Source organism: Sander vitreus, chromosome 23, assembly GCF_031162955.1.
Source record: "Sander vitreus isolate 19-12246 chromosome 23, sanVit1, whole genome shotgun sequence".
Taxonomy (NCBI): domain Eukaryota; kingdom Metazoa; phylum Chordata; class Actinopteri; order Perciformes; family Percidae; genus Sander; species Sander vitreus.
Genome location: NC_135877.1, coordinates 11,800,877 through 11,825,047, shown reverse-complemented (window position 1 = coordinate 11,825,047; position 24,171 = coordinate 11,800,877). Strand labels below are relative to the sequence as shown.

Genomic DNA, 24,171 nt, shown 5'->3' with positions numbered 1-24,171 from the left:
TCACTTTCTTTCGACATACTATACTGTGTTTTTTTATCACTTTTTTTCTATATACTATACTATGGCTTGTTTCGACATACTATACTATGGCTTTTTTATCACTTTTTTCGACATGCTATACTATGACTTTTTATTATTTTTTGACATACTATACTATGGCTTTTTTATCACTTTTTTCAACATAATATACTATGGCTTGTTTCGACATACTATACTATGGCTTTTTATTATTTTTTTCGACATACTATACTATGGCTTTTTTATCACTTTTTTTGACATATTATACTATGACCTTTTTTATCACTTTTTTCAACATAATATACTATGGCCTTGATTCCACATACTATACTATGACTTTTTATTGTTTTTGATATACCATACTATGGCTTTTTTATCACTTCTTTCGACATAATATACTATGGCTTGATTCAACATACTATACTATGGCTTTTTTATCACTTTTTTAGACATGCTATACTATGGCTTATTTAATCACTTTTTTCGACATACTATACTGTGACTTTTTATCACTTTTTTCGATATACTATACTATGGCTTGTTTCGACATACTATACTATGGCTTTTTTATCACTTTTCGACATAATATACTATGGCTTGATTCGACATACTATACTATGGCTTTTTTATCACTTTTTTCAACATACTATACTATGGCTTATTTAATCACTTTTTTCGACATGCTATACTATGACTTTTTATTATTTTTTGACATACTGTACTATGACTTTTTTTATCACTTTTTTCGACATAATATACTATGGCTTGATTCGACATACTATACTATGGCTTATTTAATCACTTTTTTCAACATATTATACTATGGCTTTTTTGTTACTTTTTTTCGGCATACTATACTATGACTTTTCATTATTTTTTCTACATACTATACTATGGCTGTTTTAATCACTTTTTTTGACATAATATACCATGACTTTTTATTATTTTTCGACCTTGTATACTATGGCTTTTTTATCACTTTTTTGACATATTATACTATGGCTTCATTCCACATACTATACTATGGCTTTTTTAACAGTTTTTTTCGACATACTATACTATGGCTCATTTAATCACTTTTTTCGACATGCTATACTATGACTTTTTATTGTTTTTGACATACCATACTATAGCTTGATTCAACATACTATACTATGGCTTTTTTTATCACTTTTTTCGACATAATATACTATGGCTTGATTTGACATACTATACTATGGCTTTTTTATCAGTTTGTTTGACATCCTATACTATGGCTTTTTTATCAGTTTTTTCGACATAATATACTATGGCTTGATTCGACATACTATACTATGGCTTTTTTATCGTTTTTTTCAACATACTATACTATGGCTTGTTTCGACATACTATACTATGGCTTTTTTTTATCTCTTTTTTCGACATACTAAACTATTGCTTTTTCATAATTTTTTTTGACATACTATACTATGACCTTTGATCCACTTTTTTCGACATACTAGAATATGGCTTTTCTCACTTTGTTTGACATTCTATACTATGGCTTTTAAATCACTTTTTTGACATACTATACTATGACTTTTTCATGACTGGTGTAGAAAACTTCAATCTTCACTTTGCTGAATAAAAGAATAACTCATTGAGCCTCAGGTTTGCTGCTTGAATATATAAGTTTATTACAACACAGATCTGACAGATCAGAGCAGAACTTAGTATAGCACATATACTTGGACAGACATTCCAAAAAAAGGTACATTTTCTTTTCTCCGCTTTATACAGCATGTCCCATGTCACACATAATCACACCACCATGGAGGAGGCAAAACAATGTTACGTAACCCTTGGTCCAGTCTAAGATAAGAGGACAAGGTCCTCATAAAGCATACCAATTGTGAAGGACTCTGAAGTCTCTCAAAATGTCAAACCATGACAATGTGCAAATACAATAAATACATTTTTGTGTAATAATGTTTCTACCACAGTTCCCCCTGTTGTTGATCATAAAGTGAAAACATCAATCTACGTGCACCAAAGAGGTATGTCCCTGTGGCTAACAGGACACTACTTGAAGAAAAGTGACTTGCGAAATAGGTAAGATCTCTGGCAGACTTCTAAGTTAAACCATACGATGTCTTCAGCATATTGGTATCTGAGCTCTTTACTGAGATACAAATGGTTTACTTACAATCATTATTATATTCATCTTTGCACAATAGATTTTTTTCGATACACTATAATATTACTTTTTACAACATACTATACTGACTTTTTTTATGATTTTCTTGACATTTTTTTTAACATACTGTATTTTGACGTCTTTTCGACGTCTATACTATGACCTTTTTGTTTTTTTCCCCGACATACTATACTATGACTTTTTTCAACAAACTATGGCTAAAAGTTATATTATAGTATGTCAAAGAAAGCATCAACATACTATTATAGTATGTCAAAAAAAAGCATCAACATACTATAATATAACTTTTTTTAAGACCTGCTATAGTATGACGTTAATGATATTTTTTTTGGACATACAAAATCAGAGACTTTTTCGACATACTATGACTTTTTTTTTTATGTTTTTCGAAATGCTGTACTATGACTATTGCTTTTTTAGACATGCTATAGTTTTACATTCATACATTTGACTATCCTATGACGTTTTTCGACATACTATAATATAATATTTTTTAGACATGCTGTACTATGACTTTTTATTGCTTTTTTCGACATGCTATAGTTTAACTTTTTTAGGTTGTTTTTTCACATACTATGACTTTTTTTTCCCGACACACTAGAGTATGAGTTTTTTACTATTTTTTTAAAATATACTATGATTTTTGTTTACCGACAAACTATAATGTAATAATGACTTTTTAACGACATTTTTCAACATACTATACTACGACTTTTTTTCCCAACATGCTATACTATGAATTTTTTTCGAGATACAATAGTATGACTGTGACTTTGTTGTTGCTTTTCTACATACTATACTGACATTTTTTCGACATGCTATACTATGACTTTTTATTGCTTTTTTTTGACATGCTATACTATGACATTTCTCGACATACTATACTGACTTTTTGTTGCTTTTTTTCTCAACATACTATACATAGTGTCAGTGTCAGGTCTCGCGATGTAACGAATTGCTTCACGGCACTGCACACATACGCCCATTCAAGAACCGGCTAACAAGGTAGCAAAAAAGAAGCAGAAAGCTAGGAAAGCTTTGTCGTAGAACAGAGAAAGAGGAAACGGCAGACTGATCGAGCGAGGAGTCAGACACAAGTAAACATAGGAGCTGCCAAATATCTATTCCGAAGCTGTAGGGGGAGCTCTATAGAGAAACCTGCGAGCAAAAAGCAAAAGAAAACAGCGAAGAAATGGCCAAAACTGCATAGCGCCCCTTTAACCATCTGCGTTTTCTGTGCCCTGATTATCCATAATAAAAAATTTTCAACATGCTATAGTATGACTGTTTTAGGTTTTTTGACATTTTATAGTATAACTTTTTATGGGGTTTTTCAACATGCTATACTATCACGTTTTGACACTGCATATAGTATGACTTTTTATGATTTTGACATACTATACTTTGACTTATTGCTTTTTTCTGACATACTATACTATGACATTTTGTTACTTTTTTCAACATACTATACTATGCCTTTTTTTACGATAAAATGATTTGCTTCCCTTTGTGAATCTTGTATATGAGGTAAGTGATTACCTGAAAAATAACAACCTTGGTTAGTTTCGTTGAACTCATTACCCAAATCATACCAGTGAAACATGTCCCAATCTGCTAAGGTGAATGGAACTGGAGTCAGCATTGGTGAGTAAGTTGAAGTTGGCAATTGTTGACATACCCAACAGTTAGTAGTACTTCTGTTACTGGCATAGTCTACCATCATTTGCATAGCCAGACTAGCAGTTTCATAAAACCTTTGTTTCTTACGTTGCAATCGTCTGATGTCCAGTAACAAACTTTGTCTTCTTAAGTAAGGTTGGTTTTGTCCTTCAAAGGTGCTATAGTCAAAGCACTCCGATTAGTTTGTAAAAGATCAGAATACTTGTCTGTATTGCAATCAACTGAGGCCTCATGCTCAGGTGATCTTCTCGCTTTGTCATTTCTATGGATGAGAGTATTTTAGCCTGAGCCAAGGAGGAGAAACATGGCTGCATAGGAGAATCGCCTGGCCACAACTGCTTTTTGGCATCTTTCATGTCCTTGTTTCCCCTGTGTGGATCTCTCCCACACCTTGTAGCATAGATCCATTCTGGCTTTCATTCCACCCTCAGGGCGGTTCTCGTGGTTAGCAGCACTTGGTATGGACCTCTCCATCTAAGAAATAAAAAGACACAAACAAAAAATACAGAAAACCTGTAAAGTATAAATGTGGTCAGAGAGTGAAAATAAGAGAATGTTGGTTAGGGTTAGCATATAGTAATTCACAGATTTTTGTTATCCATATCAGGGTAGCTCTGTGAGTTGTTAGCGAAACTTGTGGACATACAGTAGATATGTGGACTCAGCGTTTTGTTAGGTGTACCTCTGACAGAATATTTTAGACCTGTGTCTGTGTGGCACATAGTATATTTCTGTGTATGTGGCACTGTTATTTTCTACACGGTTTGTACTACTTAATTTTGTATATTTGCAAATAATTGAAAATAAACAACCCAGACGTTGGTATTCAGAGTTGGGTTATAAAATTTGAAACTTAATTCTCTGTCGAAGCCTTCTTAAGAACAATGGTGATAAAACAGATACCCCCATGTCATTTGTAATGTGCTGCCTTCTTCAGTTGTCTAAATGTTCCGAGTACTTGCCACTGAAGACCAGCTTGATCGTTTTTTTAAATTATTGTTTCAGGTTGTATGCCATCGGATACTGTTGGGAACACATTTATGAGGTCATATGGCAGACAACCACTTATCAGATAAAAAAAAGAAGAAAAAAAAAAAGACTGCACAAAATGATGTTCTGCTGCGTTAACTAGCTTACATTGTCTTACCCCAGTAGTTTGATGTTTTTGTGGTGGATGTTTTTACAAGATCTTGTGCTTAACTTATCAGTGTGATGATGTTGTGAAGTTATTAACATTATTTGCATTCTTCACAAATTATCATTAAACAAGATGATTTTGTTGGTCTGTTAAAACCATCCCCCCAAATGTATATCATCAGTAACATGAAGACTTGTGATGTATGCATAGTCTCTATTATAAGAGTGATCTTGATATCAGTTAATCTACATGAATAAATAAAGCTTGACTAACTGATCTTAGAAGTAGTTTATATATCATTTAAACACAGTGGTCACAATAGATCCATTAAAGTAATAGAAGTAAATCTTCATAGCCTCTAGCACAGATGTTCCATTCATCGCAGTACTTTCACATCTTGATATATTATTGTTTAGAATTGAATTTAGTCAGTTTTATAATATCTTTAAAGAAACTCCAAAATATGAACTTGTGTCATGAAAATGTGTCTCCCCCTTCAAGTTTTTCATCATTCTGGACAGGAAAGCCACATCTTCTCACGAGCATACAATTAAAAAAACAAGAAACATTTCATTATTATTTTATGTGTGGTTTCAAATCCATGACATTGTCACTTATTCATAATCCCTGTCAGAGGTTGGTTCTATTTTAACAACACAGTTCTGCATTTGGCACCACTGAATTTTTGAGTGGAGAGGAGGAGGAGGGAGAAAAAAGGAGTAAGGCGTTAAGAACAAAACACACACAGAACAGGAGTGCCGCACATGAACGAAGGACCTCTATTTCCAACCCATAAGGGCAACATGCAGACATTCAAGGAGAGTGCTTGATATGAGATGCGTGCAGTTCGGATGTGTTCATGACCATGTGTTTTGTATAAGTGGCCTTTGTGTCCTGGAAGTCTTGTGCATGGACGGAGGTGTTGCTCTCCCTTATCCTGTCATCTACTGAGCCACTGGACACTGCCTCTTATTATCTTGCATGATCTTTTCATTGTTCTCTGGTGTTTTATCTCTTTGCTACTTATCTAACTCTTCCTCGCACACACAGTCTCACACGCAGCATTGTTTGCAAAAAAGAGGAAGACTTTTTATTTAGTTTGGAAACCACCTTTTGGTTGTGCCTCTCTTATTCTCTGCAGCTCTGTCCATCTTTCTCTTGTTCTCTTATTTTCTCTCTATATTGTTCACACCCTATCTTCCTCATTTTCACACACGTCATTCAGCACTGAGTCATCCTCTCATGTGCATTCAGCATTTGTCCCTCTGTTGGGTCCTTCCTCTTAGCCAATCTCACCCTCCTATATAAATCCCTCCCACATCACCTCTCTGGGCCAGAGAGAAAATTGGAAATGTGTCACTGCTTTTCTAAGATTAACTTTTGCTTATACCAGAAAACATACCCAGACATGTCTTTGTCGGGATACTGCGACATCTGAAGTATTAGCGTTTCTGTCAATATTTGAAAATCAAATTTCTAAACATTAATTTTAGTTGTAGGTGATTACCACTCTGAATATGATATTATATAACAACCAGGGGTCTCATTTATAAAACTGTGTGTAGGATCCTTACTAAAAGTGTACATATGCCCAAAAGCCAAAAATGGCGTACGCCAAAAAACATTTGGCAAACATCCGATTTATAAAACTGTGCGTACATATACCTGTAAGCAATGTTCCCTTTATAAATCACAGATTACCCACAAGTGTGCGTACGTGAATCAGCCTCTTATTTAGTCCTGTACACGCCCATTTTTAAACAGGAAATAGTCAATGCAAAGCACCTCATGAATGCTGATCAGTATGTTAATGACCCTGGCAGTTGTTCTTTTGTTACGCCGAATCATCATGACTGGCGGGGGAAAAAGCAAAAAACTTCTCAGACGCTCGGGAATTGCTGCAAATTGAATTATAATTTTGGCCTGTTCTCGCACAGTGTAGGGAAACCTGATGTATGACTACCTATATTAATAATACTGTCCAAAACGGCTTCGATATACCAGACCTATGTGATAAGATTTAACAGAACTATATATTATATCCAAACAAGCCTTAGTGATAAAGGTGAAGATTATATATAATATTTGGAAACAGTCGGTTGCCCCCAGAGTGGCGAGGACCTGTATTTGGACCGGGATGGCACGGTTCTGGCATGTTGCCCTCTCTACTGGACCCAATTCAGTACATAGATCCAAGAGCTCAGCTTTAGGGAATTTAAATCGGCATATTAGCCAGTATTCATCATGGTCCCTGACGTCTCTTTCTCTCCTGATTCTTTCATTGAAGAATTGAAGTACTCCTGCAGTGCCATCATTCAGCATTACGCACGGGGGTCACTGCAGTATTTATATATTTACAACAATTAGAGTGATTGATAACACCTTGCCAAAATCACAGCATCAACTAGTGGTATCCCCCACCCCGAGATACAATTTGAAGACGAAAGTGTAATAGGCAATCACACTTTTCTTTTTTTGTTGTTTTTTAGTACAGTACAGTTGTTTTTTAGTACAGTATTAGTAGTAACGATTGCGCGAGAGCTTAACGGCTGTATTTCCAGACTTTGACATTTGATTATATATGCACAGTATTAAAGACATATATTTAGTTATTTACACTGCGTTCTGCCGTTATCTAGGGTATTTGATGCTATCCTGTATTCAATGGAGTTGGGCCATCTCCTCCTCCTGCGTTCTGTAGCGGACAATATGACAGTGAGACAGCGCCGATTAAACATTAAAGGGATACTTCACCGATTTAGCATTAAGCTTTGTATCAGTAGAAACATGGTAGTATTTTCGAATGACTGTGCTTCTCTCCCTCATGTCCCCCTGAGACGAGAGATGTCTGTATTGTGGGTCTGGAAAAAATCTTTCGATGACGTAAAACAACGATTTTTGCATCATTGGAATATTTTTTGCCCAGAGGCAATGGACTACAGCCAGTAGTAGGAGCTCCTTCCGCATGTTTTCAACCCGCCCATAGGGGGTTGGACTGTCGTCTTTAACCGAAGCTTGCCGAAGCAAAACGAGTGTCAGCCATCTTGAATTTTCGCTAAATTGGCTACCTCTTTTCAGCAGAAAACTTTTACAACAATTATGTGCATTCAAACTACCGCACATGTGTACCACCGGGATACATTGGTTCAGATCGGAGAATATGCAGGACCCTTTATTAAAAACGGAATACTCGACACACTACGCAAGCTTCACCTGCTACGGAGACCAGCACCTCAGTCTGCAGTGTCGCCCGATGCTGCTAGCCGGGGAAAGGGACCACGACAGCAGTGTGCAGGAGGTCGAGGCGAGCTAGGTGGAAAGCTAACGCTAGCCGGCCACCTGTTCCATCAATCCTGCTTGCAAGTGTCCGCTCATTAGACAACAAACTGGACTACATCCAACTTCAACGAAACTCCCAACGCGAGTTCTGCTGTGTTTTTGTTGTTATGGAAACATGGCTGAACAACAGTGTACCGGACTATCCAGCTTCCAGGCCTACTGCTCTGTCACCAGGTAAGACTAGTGGAAGTGGGCTGTGTTAATACAGACAGGTGCAGAAATGGGGTGATTTGTATCCAACTAACTGCTAACTGCTGGTGGAGTTTGTGACTGTTAAATGTTAAACCATTCTACATTCCATGCAAATTTACGGCTGTGTTTATACTCAGTGTAACTAAAACCGGGACACTTTGCGCATGACTGTAGTGCTCGTGCTCTTCGATAACGAGATTATCTCGTCCCAGGCCCAGGCAAGACTGTCAGCTGCCCTGCCAACGTGCTGTTGCAAAATTGTGCCTAATCTGTCTGTGTCTATGTCTGACCTGGGCTGGCACATGTTCACGTTAAAAAGCGTGTGCGTGCACGAGCACTACAGTCATGCGCAAAGTGTCCCAGTTTTAGTTCCGGGTTTTTAATACTGTGCATATATCATCAAATGTCAAAGTCTGGAAATACAGCCGTTAAGCTCTCGCGCAATCGTTACAACTAATACTGTACTGTACTAATACTTCACCGTCACCACCTTTTTCTAAATATTTGTTTAGAAAATCTCTAAGGCCTCCATTTTCTTCTTCTCTTTTCTTTCCTTTTCTGAGCACTGGACTTGTGCTGACCGGACATTTTGAGCGTACTGAACTTCAAATCAAATGACAACATCAAATTTTGATCAGTGGCCAAACCATTTTTGTGTTGAGGGTGGGGGGGTTCTTGACCACTATTTCAAGGACAATTAGGAAGAAAACAAATAAAAAGCCTTTATGTAACTCAAATATTACATATTGTTTCCACAAATAGGCCTATTTAAATTATTTTTTTTTTTTTAAATGATTCCATAATTTAATGAGGGCCCAGTTCTGCCTCCCCCCTACCCTGGGCCCGGAACAACAGACCCATTTGTCCCCCCCCTATCGGCGGGCGTGCACGTATGCCTACTGCTCACAACATAATGGGGTATCTCAGTTAATATTCATGAATTTTCTTGGTATGTAGCTTACATATCTAAGAAATAATATTAAAAGACACTGAGTGAGTTTTGTGGGACCAACTTTATTTTTTCAGAATTAAAGCATTCTTTTGGAAAATGCACCCACTGAACTTGTGAAAAACTTTGTGAAAAGGTATTTTTCATTGCATGGCACTAAACAAATTATTTGGAACTGCTGCCACAGGCTTGAACTAAAGTTATGGTAAGACTTTACGGTAAGTGTACATGAATTATGAATGTGGTCACGCAGATGACTCATTCAATTTGAAGTTTCTCACTTTTCCAACAACTCTATTCCTGCATGTTCTGCATATTGAGTTGCCATTTTTAATTAATTTCCAATCAGCACTCTTAACCAAAGACTAAATTAACCAAAGTATGGTCAGAATGGACCTAGAAGAGTGGAAAAGTTAAGGGAGGATGCCTTGTGCTATTGTATTACTGTATCAGTTTAGCATTTCATGCATGAATTAATTCATGATTTGTACATTACTTCATTCATTTATATCTTATGAATCATCAGGAATTGACATGAGTTTATAGCCTCTCATTCATGACCTCATGCACATGCATGAACAACACATCAACTAAAGCATTAGGTAAGGTGGGTACATCATTATGCACAAGTTGTATGATAATAATGAACTCTTTGAATGTTTTGTGTGTAACAATATTAATTTGTAAAGTAACTAAAGCTTACATATAAATGCAGTGGAGTATAAGTAGAAAGTGGGGTGAAAACAAATTATAAGTAATTTAATGTAATTATAAGTACAGTACTCGAGTAAAACTTGAAAGAAAAAATTTAAACTTGAATATGTAATACATTTATTGAAGAAATGTCCACAATATTTCAACAGAATAGATATTAAGGAAACATGCTAAGTTGAAATACTATATTTTCTGACAATGCCAAAGCCAGGGTTCTCCATATTTAAATATAAATGTCCATATTTTGGCCTGTGTGTTACCTATTTTGACATCATACCCTGGACGCTTTATTAGTCTTTCTACATGAGTTTAGTTAATTATCGAGCTATAATAAGACTACGTCGGCTATGTAATCGCTGACAACTGGGACAATTTCACAGTGGTTGGTGTAAACCGGGACACGCAACTGAAAATCGGGACTGTCCCGGTCAAATCGGGACTGTCCCGGTCAAACCGGGACGTCTGGTCACCCTACGTTAGCTGAACTTTACGGAGCCTATAATGTGTGTGCACTAAATGTAGCCTGTTTCGTATGTCGTTTTTATATATTTTAAATGTGTAACACCACTTGAGCCACGGTGAAACGTTGTTTCATGTATATGGTTGAAATGACAATAAAACACACTTGAGTTGAGTTGACCATCTCACTGTCTGTCTGTCTGTAAACGGTAGGCGTGGCTTGGGAATGGACTCTAAAGCAGCAAAGCAAATGCATTCTGGGATTTGGTGTCTTTCATCCACATGAGCCAAAAACACATTTTATGGCTTTTCTCGGCCTAGAAGCCACCAATTTCTAAAAAAAATTCACATTTCTACTACATAAATGACCCAATTTAAAGATAAATTCATCTTTCCAACGGCAAAATATCCCTTTAAGAACAAATTTCTTTTATTAAAGATTTGAATTGGATTTTACAAGGTGTTTATGGAACAATTCTAACTCAGTGCAAGTGCAAATAACACTGCTGGATTTAATCTTCATGATAACGTGGATGATATGGAGTGAAAAAATGTGCGTGAGGCATCAATACTTGAACATATTACGGGTAATCGTTATTCCCACATGTAGGCTACTTTCTGCAGTCTGACTTCAGTTCACCACCTCACCATCTACGTCGCCAATTCCCATTGTCTCCAAAATGTGCGTACGCATGGGTCAGAGTTTGCGTGGAAGACCGCACATTCTCCCGTCAAGTTTGTTTTTTATAAATCACAACCTTTGCGTGGGAAGTGGCATACGCACATTTTCAGCCCCGTTTTGTGCATTACGACACATTTATAAATGAGATCCCAGGTCCTGCAGACAGAACGCTTGACAACTGCTGATCCAGTCTGGGAAACAGACTCAGCCAACAAACACACATGCTGTATATTCAGAAGTTAAGAGGCACTTTGCAACAACAGAACACAATATAAAAATCTGTCACTTTGACCTACACTTAGTTTGATCCTACTCACACACTGTACATCTGGTGGAGGTTTGGAGAGTCATAACATGATGTAGAGTTTGTGTATGCAGACAAAGTTCTAAGTACTACAACATGGCGAGGGAGTAGTTTGTTTGATGTTGTGACTGATCTGAAAGTGGACAAAGTGTTTTGTCTGCTGAAGTGCTTTTTAACACTGCTTTTAAGGGATACCTGCCCCACCATCCAACTGTGTGCATGTGTTTTCATGTGGCCTCAGCTACTCCCTAAAAAGTTGTTTTCCTGCAGTAAAAGCAGAGAAAGTGCAAGAGGCAGAGGGTGAGATGGAAAAAGGGAAAAAAGCAAGAAAATAGAGCAAGAACAATAAAGAGAGGACAATGTAAGGTGAGGGGAAAAATAGATGTAAAATAAACCATGAGTGTACTGCAGTACAGCAAAGCAGTTTAAATGAGTCCATTTGAAAGAGAGGTCCTTTTGCTCTGCTTTAAAATGTCATTTCTAATGGCTAGGCTTACTGAGGCATTGTGTGGTTGTGCTCTTGTGCTCTTGCACAATTTGAAGTGGTACATGGCTCGCTAATAAAATAACAGCAATAATTATGGACAAGTGACAGTTAAAGTGACATAAAAGAATAGTTTCGGGAGGAGAACCGTTTTCAGGACTTTTTATCACTATATAACTTATATACAACATTATCCAACATGAGGTTCCGAGCAGTTTTGCAGGATGAGTTAACACTAGATGTTATTCATGGTTATTAACCGGTCTATAAAAACTGGTTGGACCTGTGTATTTAGGCTGGTTTTAGACCTAAGACTTAAACACACTTCAAAACAAACACACAACCTATTTGGGGAGCTGGGGCCCGTTTCAGGAAGGAGGTTTAACAAACTCTGAGTCTAACCCTGAACTCTGAGTTGACTTACCCTGAGATGGGAAACTGAGTTTTCGGTTCCAGAACAGGTGATTTGAGTTGGTTCAATCAACTCGGAGTAGGTTCACTCAGAGTTAAGCTCCTGCACCACCACAATAAAAAGGCACCATGAATGGAGCCATGATACTACGATTCACCATGGCAATAACCACAAACAAATCGGTCGGCATACTTTACCCTTCTGGAACTGGAACTACTCGTGTGCACATGTGTGAGTTTATATTTAGTTAAAAATAGCAACAAGGCAAATCGCAAGAATTGGTGTGGGAGAAAATTGCTGCTCGAGTCAATGCGTAAGCTCTAATATAGTGTATTCATTTCATATTTAATCACAGGTAACCTATATTACTTGTGAAAACTGGAATGGTATTACACCTATAATTTCATTTAGGTGCAATCCTGCGGGCGAAAAAGTAAGCTACTACTAATCCCATTCTGAGGTTGCAGCACGTCATTAACAGAACTATAATTTATAATCATTTAATTCTTTTTAATGGCTCTCACTGGTTTGTGTCCAGGGAACAAAAAAAAGTTTCAGAGCGAGTCTCACTCTTCTGACGGCTCTGCATACAGTGGCTTTACTAATATGCTCCGCATCACCAATGTTGTAAAGAAAACTGCCGTTTGCAAAAAACTTAATGCGACACAAAGAATCTGCTGGGATGTAGAGCATGTCCACGATGGTGGATGTTAGTGATATGAGGACGGATAAGGTATCTACATATCTGATCGACTGTGAAGAAAAACGATAGACCTACCTCTCAAATAGGTAGTTATCTGGAAATGAAAATACAATTAGTCGGGCCTTAATGTCATCTCCCGATATATATTTAACTCTTTGTGAAGTAATACAGCTTCTTCATCAACGGGATCGTCGACAAAAGGACGATATTGGATAAAGCGTCATGAATAAAAACGATGTTTACACGTAGTTTCACCTTTTAGATCTACTGTTGATATGCAGCATATTTGTTCGTCACCCTCTGAAAATCCCCTGGGACTTGATGTGCCCCTGTTTCCATTGTTGGCTCATGTTATTACCGATTCACTGTATATATTTACCCTTTAGTTCCCCTAATCCTTTCTGCCGGACCTGCACTGAATGTTAAGTAGGGATGCTGTGATCGTACCACTGATTACATTTCTGAATATGAAGCACAATGCAATTGTGATGTAGAAAACTGCTCTCAACAATTACCTTGACCTTTCTTAGCAAAGTAAAATATGACAGTACACACAGTAACCTCACTTCTCCTTGTTAATACAATTTAGTCTTTGTAAACAGACTAAATTATAAAAGAGATAGAGAGATATATATATATATATATATATATATATGTGTGTGTGTGTATATATATGTATGTGTGTGTGTGTGTGTGTGTATGTATGTTTATATATGATATATATATCTTGTTTACATGGTTGTGTGTACTTAAGTGTGCATCTTTGGGTTGAATACTGCAGCACCAAAGCAAGCATGCCCAAGACTACACTCCAATAGGATGCAGCTTATTCTTTATCCCTAGACAGGGAGTATGTATATTTTTTATTTTTATTTTTAGGAGTTTCTTTTATTTTTAACAGTCTCACCCCCCTCCCCCCTCATACCAGCCGTGGAGCTTTGGACCGTGAACAAGATGTAGTAGAGTGTAGGTTGTTCAAAAATAGGGGTTGAAAGAAAGGACAGACTGAAAGAATTTGGGAAAATAAATAAAACCGCTATGGTTCAGAAAATGGTGCAAGATGAGGGATTTGTGACGTTAAGTAGGCTAACCGAGCGGACATTTGCATACTTTGCTCAAAAGAAATGTCCTTATGTTGGACATTCCAGGTTATTACACAGTATAACAGCTTCACCTTCTCGCGCAGGGTCACTTGATGGCAAATTGTTGCACACAACTGATCAGCAGCTGTGTGTCTGGGAGGGATGTAATGAATCCAGTCAGTTACGGACAGCCAATATGCTTGCTCTGACTTTTTCCTCTTTCCAAATTCCTCACATGCTCTCTGAAGTAAAAGTTAACTATGTTGCTTTCACTGTAATGCAGCAGAATGTGGTCACACAGATGACTCATTCAATTTGAAGTTTCTCACTTTTCCAACAACTCTATTCCTGCATGTTCTGCATATTGAGTTGCCATTTTTAATTAATTTCCAATCAGCACTCTTAACCAAAGACTAAATTAACCAAAGTATGGTCAGAATGGACCTAGAAGAGTGGAAAAGTTAAGGGAGGATGCCTTGTGCTATTGTATTACTGTATCAGTTTAGCGAACACATAATGCCCCCTGTGCTTAAAGTAAAAACAGGTACAACTCAATCTTAGTCGGGACAGGGGGACAATACAGTTGGCAATGTGCTAGGCCATCGTGATTAAGGAGAAATCCTGCAGACAATCAAACCTTGAGTATTCAACATTTGTATTGTTCCGATACTAACCTTGGAGAGGAACACATCTGTAGACCTTCCAGTGCCCATCATTGAGGAGAAGTAATGTCTCAAGATGGAAAAGGGTATCTTTATACTTGCAACTATACTGTCCTGAGCATGTTTACACAGCACACTATACTAGCCTTGACTGGCAGACCATCACCCCACAAAACTATTTAAGATTTGAGCAATGTCAGAAATCTGACTTTGTGCAACCTCACATCATTTTAATGGAATTCACATCTGTATAAAGGGGGATTTAGTTCTGCAGTTTCCCTGCTGAAAGAAATAAATAAATAAGAAGGGATAATAATGAAAGTACAAGGACATGGCATGCTCGAATATTCTTTCTTCTTTAAATATGTATGTGGTCTGTTCTTTTCCTTGACCCCCTTTAGATTCCTCCGATCCAGAACAACTCAGACATCTGTCGCTACCTCTTACACATGCATGCACACATACACACGCATGCATGTACCTAAACACAGGAGAAGGAGATATATTCGAAAAGCAATTTAAGTAAAACAGACAAACCACTATTGGCCTGAAGAAGGCAGTGAATTGTGAGGTGGTGATCTACAAGGACAATTCTCCATTTGGAGGAGCGCATTAAACATGCTTTTAAAGAGCTGGCGATAAAATGTAAGGCTTTGGGGATTGGAGAGATGAATCCTTTTCGACAGACTTTTCCCTCTCTAGCTCTAAATTACTGGGTTTGGAGCTGGCCAGGGAAGACTGGAGAAATCAAGAAAAAAAAAAAGTATTTCCCTGTGATTTTGGTATGGCTTAGGAAAAAATAAATCAAACAGAAAAAGGGAATAAGTGAGAAAATCAAACAGGAACATGTTCAGACCAAATATAGTTTGCGAATGTTAAGAATAGTAATTTGCGTTAGGGCTGGGCGATACGGAGAAAATCAAATATCACGATATTTTTCACCAAATACCTCGATATCGATACCGCAACGATATTGTAAGGTTGACTGTTGGTGCGTTCACAAAATATTTACACAATGAGATTTTTGATTAATAATCATCAGTAATGTGGATATAATGACTAAGTGGGTAAAGACAAATAATAGAACAGTACAAAACTCCTTTAATAAGAATGAATGATGATTACCTGTTTTGCCCTTACAGGACTTCACCACCCCTACTGTATTTGCTTACCACATAATAGCTCATGCAATCTTATTTATTACTGGTAACACTTTACTTGAAGATATCGACATAATCGTGACATTACACTGTCATAACTATGACATGACACTGTCATGAACGTGTCATAAACGTTATAAACAAGTCAGAAACATTTATGACTTCTGTCATTAAGTGTCATTCGGTTTTTGTCATGACAAGTTGACATTAATCAAAGTGATATTACCAGAAGTTGTCTTGGTCATGACAAGTTGACATTACATTTGTTTGGGATGTCTTTGTAATGACAACTTGACATTAACCAGGATGACATTACTAGAAGATGTATTTGTCATGCCAACATGATATTAAATTTCTTTGGAATGTCCTTATTAAGACAACTTGACATTAAATAGGATGACAGTATGTCAAGTTGTCATGACAAAGACATCCTCTGGTAATGTCATCCTGGTTAATGTCAAGTTGTCATTACAAAGACATCCCAAACTAATTTAATGTCAACGTGTCATGACCAAGACAACTTCTGGTAATGTCACTTTGTTTAATGTCAAGTTGTCATAATCAAGACAACCCAAACAATGTCATCTTGTCAGGACAAAAACCGAATGACACTTAATGACACAAGTCATAAACGTTTGTGACTTGTTTATAACGTTTAAAAATGTAATTTTGCTCATTGTGGCTCTTTTCTTTAAACCCAGTCTGCGCTGCAAACCAACGACAGAGTATTAAGCCACTGATACAACAAAAATAACGCTATGAGAAAAAAGTTGCAATATTACAAGAAAAAAAGTTGTACTATTTTGAGGTAAAAAGTAATATATCGAGGGAAAAAAAATGTAAATCTTAGAAAAAAAGCTGTAAAACGTTGAGAACAAAAAGTCACAATAATATAAGAGAGACAAATCTATGCTTAGATTTAAGTCAATTGGATTTCATGTGTATGTTTTAGCCATTTTTTGATAGTGCATGCTGGAAACTACAGTTACTATGATTCCTTGTGTTAAGACCACAGTGGCACTTTCCTCACCTCTGGTTTCCTTTTCATTTTAATACCCTAAAATCTCTAATTATAATTTGTTGAAAAAAAATGGTTAATCCTTTAACTTCAGGTCCTCAGCATCCCTCATTTAACACATAAAAGCTGGCAGACAGCTCTCGCCTGTTTACTTCGACAGAGAAATTAACACAAGTTTCTGACTTTGGCCCTAATACTCCATCGTTCAAACTAAATACACAGCTCAACTAAAAATCCAGTCTTAACACACTACCAGCTCATACATGATTACAGGATAAAATTAGCCTATTTTTGCACTATGGAGTATGATGATGAATTTTGTTTGCAGTGTATATGGCAATAACAATAAGTGTCTGAAGGGAAATCCATTTGCAAAGTGATGCAATGAAGCCATTGTCATAATCATACACAACACTGAGTAATACAAAAATAAAAGTTAAAATTCATAACAAATTGAGAACATTCAAAGTTTAATAATCTGCCAAAATAATCCACATTGTGTTGCTATTAAATCGCTCTCACTGATGTAAGGCATCAATTCACTGCCACAAAACATTTTTTATCCAGCAATAATCAAAAGCCTCAAACTGAATCGTTCAAAATACCCAAACAATGCGGTGCAGCATATCCCCGGCTATTTCAAATTGTAATTTAAAAAGAATATATAAAGAAACAAACAAAAAGCTCTCAGTGTGAAATCAACACATTTCCACCTATGATAACAATACTGGGTTTTCCGTTTCCCTGCTGCCTTTTTACTTCTTCCAGCACCTTCTTGCTGCATTCAGAGCTACACAATCTATTAGAGGGGAATCATGCTGCGATGATAGCTCAGTTCACAATGACAAAAAACACAGATCAGACAAACTTTCCATTCAGAATCTTATTGGCATCCATTTTGGCGTCTCACGCTCGCCATCCACTCAAAACGTAACGTTAGCCTACTTCTCTTTGGCCGGCTCGCAAGCCCAAACAAGTGTGTGCGGCGTGCCTGTTGTTTTGGTTCCGGTCTAGCTAGATCCGGTATGGTGTTGTAGTTTTTCTAATGTTACTAGTTGTTGCAACAGCATGTGAAAAAAACGACAAAGTTTGCTAGGCCAAAAAGAACGTTAATCTCGCGATAAAAAAATTGACGCCGTTAAAATGGGTTTGTGTTAACGGTATTAATAACGCGTTTAACTGACAGCACTAATTTAAAGTAATAATCAGGTAAGGAAATATTTACCATTAAGTAAATGGTAAATGGACTACATTGCACTATAACTATATATATATATATATATATATATTCTACCTTACCAGACAAAGCTCTTTACAATTCACCTCTCATTCACCCATTCACACACACATTCATACACTGATGGTAGCGGATGGTAGCCAGCTGGCCTGGCCATTGGGAGCAACACAGGGTTCAGTATCTTGCTTAAGGACACTTCGACATGCAGACAGGAGATCGATTAGATATTAAACAGGGATGCACCGAATCCAGGATTCGGCCGAATATTGGGCTTTTTGATGGGGTTCGGTTTCTGCCGAACCTTAGAATTTTTTTTCCACCGAACGCTATGCTTGCACTACACATGCTACACTGGTTGACATAATGATGCCGCCGTTGATTACAGGAAGGTGTTTACGTAGGTGGGTGGTTCAATGCAGAAAAAGGGTTGTTTGGCAGTACTTTCAGTCAAAAGAAGGCGATTCAAGTTGAGCTACATGTTCAATTTGCAATGCCGATTGGTCTTGTTGTGGCAAGGACCCTAAACAATACACAACATCGCCGTTTTTAAAACATTTGTGTATGAAACATCCGAAAGAATATGAGTTGTGCATGAAGGAATCTACAGACAGCAGCCAAAATGCAGCAACTTCGGGTACAGCAAAACAGCTAAAAACTTGTGTTAACCAGACGACCATTACCAGCTTTGCTAGCCCTACACCGAACAAAAAAGTTTTTTCCCACTTGTCTTCCTGGCATAATGTTGCCTATTCTTTATTTTTACAGTTAAAATAAAATAAAATGAATTAATGGACTGAGGATGGGAGTAGGATTCAGTATTCGGTTTCAGGAGAATCTTAACCAGTGGATTCGGTATTCGGCCGAACCCCAAAAATCTGGATTTGGTGCATCCTTAATATTAAAATGATTACCTGTAATTATGTTATTATCTTTAAGGTCAGGACAGAAATCTTGATGAGCGAGCGAGTAGTCGTGTTGATGACATTTCTATCATGCCATTCAAGAGTAAAGAAGAAGGGTCATTTACAGGAAGACGGCAACGAAAATGTCTAACTGGAGAGACGACAAGATTCAGGAACATCTGTCGGTAAGGTGCAACGAAATCGTCAGAAAACTTCAAGAAACCGACAGAGACTTGGTTGTTTATGATCAAATTATTAGCCGGCTACGGGACCTATCATGTCCTGCCTCCTGTTCGCTCTACCCCTCGTCTAAACTAAACAAAGTATTTTTAGTAGGGCTAACAAACGATTACATTTTCTTAATCGCGATTAATCGTTGAATTTCTATAGTTAATTGCGATTAATCGCATGTTTTATCACATGATTAAAATTCTATTATTTTGCATTTCAGAACTGTTTTTAAGTACATATTAACAATGGAAAGCAATTCTTACCAGTGTCTCTTGTTTGGGAATCAAATGAATGCAAAGAGTTACTTTTTGAACTTGACTTTAAGATTTGTATTTGTTTATTATATATTTAATCTAGTCACATATTTGAATCTAGAGTCAATATTAGGGTTGGGTATTGTTTGGTTTGGATACCGGTGCTAAAGTGGTACTTTTAAAACGGTACCGGTGCCTTAACGGTGCCTGAACCAATACTTTTTAAGAACGGTACTAAACAGTTAAACAACATTAAGGAATGGCTTGTTTATTGCTAAGGCCATATCGTCAAAATTAAATGTTTAATAATAATGTAATCACTATAACAATAACTTATTTCACTAGTAAATAGCTGTTGAATGACAAAAACAACCACCAGATGGCAAAGGGGCATTTAACAACAACTTTGAATGCACCACGATGCTGTAAATTACCAGTTTCGTTGAACGCACCATTTGTGTTTTTCCGACAACGGCAGCTGCAGACTGTTACATCAAGGTGTCGGAATCCTCTACAGTGAAATACAGACAAACTTTACACTGTTTAGCGTTAGCTGTCAGCATTGTAACCGTGTTTAATCCAGCTACTAGCTAGCGGTAGGCTAACGTTAGCTGCTGTCGAGTATAGTGTTAACTAGTGTCACGTGCAGCAATGTTTCTGTTGCCTGTAACGTCTGTTAGGCACGACGCAAAGCCGAGTGAAGTGAAAATAAATTAATAAATGGCGGCATGCGATTTATACGATTAAAAAAAATGAACGCATTATGCTCGGCCCTTAATCGCATCGCGATTAACGCGTTAGTGCTGACAGCCCTAATTTTTAGTAAGTGAGAATGCGTCTGACACAGACAATCTCCTGTTGTATGCTACATGTGTGAAACTATGACCAGGACACCTGATTCATCAGACATTGTCTGGAGTTGATATGAGAAAACGGCTTATGTGTCCCAATACCTCTACAGCTGGCTTCTCCAGTTCTGTGATTCACCTCTCTACTTTCCACTTTTCCCCTCTTTTCCATCTCCTCCTCTCCCTCCTCCTTTCTTCACCCATGAGGCTGGGCTACTATGAAGAGCCTCTGCACTAAACCTAGTAAAGTAGACTTAACAGAGGGCTGCTGCTCTGCAAACACACACACACACACACACACACACACACACACACACACACACACACAGAGATAGACAGACACTTATCCACCCACATACTGCAGCCTCTGACTCTATAAGGACTACAAAAGAAACTAATTCACAGGGTCACTGCATTGTCAGCCTCCACAATAGACCTGATGAGATTGAGACCACACAAACACACACCTACACACAGAGAGACATATAGGGTTTTTCCATTGCAGAAGAAATAGTCGGACAGCGATTAGACCGTCTGGTTGGGCCTGCTACCTAGCAGGACCACAGCAATGCGGCGTGGCATGGCTATCCCCTACTGTGAGGCTGTAGTCGATGCACGTCATTACAGCTTGGCACAGCGCTGCTAAAGTGGACCGACCCGTGAACAAATTGAATACACCGTCCTGGACAATAGCTCTGATGAGTCGTGAAAAATGCAAATTGACACCTACGTGGAGTGAAGCTGCTACAGCCATGTGTTGTGAAATAGAGAGTCGTTGACAGCATTATATTGTAGAGAGTGAGCTGGAGAGAAATGGTCCAAGGATGAGCAGATGAGGAAGAGAGAAGCAGATGGAGAATGGAGAACGAGTAAGGGAAAGAAAGAGAGGAGATATTTTGTGTGTGGGAGAGGAAGAGTGCAAGACAGAGACAGACACAGAGAGCATGCATGGAAATTAAAGAGGCAGAACAATGACCTAAAGGTGTGTGAGGCAGTCTGTCACACAGGCTACATGAGAACAACAGAACAAAAGTGAAAGAACGAAAAGGAAAAAGAAAAAAAGAATGCAGCAGCAAGAGAAACCGACAGCGGCAGAGATAGAGACAAGGGAGGAAAAGAGGGTACAAGACAAGGCTTTTATTACACGACATGTGCTGTGGACAGATGGTGGTGAATTATGTATTAAGGCTTTTACACTGCTCCTGTACTTTTGCACTAGAGTAGAAATTGAGCCTGCATGTGGAACAAAATGTTTTGCTAACTTTTCACATCTTAACCCTGGGGGCTTATGTACAGTACATACAGGTGAAAATCTACACAAAACTAAAGCACACATACTGAAGCACACATTGACATTTTACTTTTATTCTAAACTTTTTTATTTTAACAGAACAATTGTAAATGTTTAGCTTAATCAACTTTTTTCCCCATCTGGATTTAAAGGATAGGGCTGTGTTATTCTATATTTTACTTATCGTCAACAAATCGAGACACGACTATACACAATGTGTAAGTGCACTTCCCTCCGTCCCTGTCAGTAGCACTCAACCCCAAGCTTAGTTGTAGTTTTAAGCGAACATTACTCAAACAGGATTAAATGGTACATTTGTTGGGAACTATTTCTAGCGGTGGATTGATACACATTTTGTGCTCTGGTGAGTAATTACTGTGGCAGGGCGTGTAGGCTATGTGTGATTCAGAAAGTTTTCAATAGTTTTTAGTTTTTAGACAATAATGGAGGTCTTTGGCACATTAAAACGTTTCTATAATTAAGTTATCATAGACCACCAATACATGGAAGAATTTACTGCAAAAAAAAAGGGAAAATCTTAATTTTTATCCAGTCTGTCTATCTGTGTTGTGGCAGGATGTCTGAAAAGCTGAATTAAGTATCCAAATTGTCGCAGTAGTAGCGTGACCATTGAACAAAAATAGTGCTGAATTGCAATGTGGTGTGCATTAATTGATTAAAAGCTTGAAAGTGGCAACATCTTTTGAACAGGTATGTCTAATGTCATGTTGCACTTGTTGTTGCAGGACGTGATGGAGGAATTATTAAACTCATTAAAAAAATCCAAACTGGCATATTCACAGAGGCATGTGCTCAACTAAATGCCATCTACTTTCCAACAGCTGTCATTCCTTGTTTCAAATTCGCAATCTATGTCAATCAGCATCACATCATAATTATTATTATCTAACCTCTAATTCTCCAAATCAAGCAAAGGCAGGTCTTACAGCAGGGGTTCCACATTACAATCCTCGCCTTCATAGAGCTTTATACAGCTTTTCTGACTCACATAGCTCAGAAAAACAAATGATGCTTAAAGCAAAAAACCACAGTGCAAGACATTTGGGAAGAAATACAGGTGGAGGGAGAAATGAAAAGAGCTGGGATGACATTTGCTTCACACCCAAGTGAGTTTGTAGTCATGCAAAACCCTGTCCCAGTGATGGACTTGGAGCAGCCCACCCTGGCTACTGCCAGTCATATTGGCCTGCCTGGCACGATGGCCCTTCAGAGGTTCTGCCAAGACTGGGAATACACTAGTACTCAGGCCAAAGGGGGCACATGCTAGTAAGGGAATTTGGCAGTAATGGAGTGTAAAAAGATAGACAGAAAGAAAAATGGCAGGGAGAGAGAATAATATAAAATACTAAAAGCAACAGAGGAAGACAAGAGGACAAAATGCAAAAAGACCCAGAAGGAAGACATGATTTGTAAAAGAGAGAGCCTAAAAATGTGGTCAGTATGATTAAAATGAAATTATTGAAAGTCATCGTCTGTTTCTTTCCAACTCACAACTCTCTCCAACTGTCAGACACAGACATACACCCTTTCCAACGCAAACTCATACCTTACAGACGGTACACACACTAACTTGCTCACGCAGCATACACAAATGTAATGAGAGTTGGGTGTTTACACCGTGGAGACCGATGGCTGTTATTAAGTCAGAACGTGTCTTGCTCTGTTAGATAAGTTTATTTGATAGTTGGCTGGCATGAAGGGCATTTGATTGTGACGTCTACATCTCACAGGCATATTCCACAAACAAATCATGCACACACATCTAATCTGACAGATTGATCATGTGTGTGCATATGTATGTGTGAGAATATGTGTGCCATATGTACAGGTGCTGTCACTGTGTGTACTGTGCAAATATTATAGGACAGTTTGAGTATGTGCCGTTTACATTTCTGTTTATGAAACCCTTCAATTCTAAGAAATCAGTAATGCATAGTAGATTAGATGCACACTACAGCACTACACTCAGTGGTGGGAAGTAACTACATGTACTGTACTTGAGTACAGTTTTGAGGCACTTTGTACTTAATTTGAGTTATTGCCATTTTACAGCTACAGCTGTAGTTACTAGTTACTTTTCAGATTAAGATTTTACGTTACATATGAAAAGCTCATGAAATACAACTCAGAGTAATTTCCTGTATCTGTGTCACCTGGGTCTGCACTGCAATGCCTCTTTAGTTCCTGAGTGCATTGATTCCAATGGGAGAAGTGA

At 37.7% G+C, this 24,171-nt stretch overlaps 1 protein-coding gene across 1 annotated transcript in view; it reads right to left on the bottom strand.

Annotated features, from left to right (window-relative positions):
* Window positions 1-1,658: 1,658 nt before the first annotated feature.
* Window positions 1,659-24,171, bottom strand: part of grm8a (glutamate receptor, metabotropic 8a) — a 406,688-nt gene continuing 384,175 nt past the window's right edge. The window contains exon 15 of the mRNA XM_078242882.1: window positions 1,659-4,348. Within this exon, the coding sequence (XP_078099008.1) occupies window positions 4,154-4,348 (195 nt within the window). The 3' untranslated portion in view covers window positions 1,659-4,153. The remainder of the gene's footprint in view (window positions 4,349-24,171) is intronic.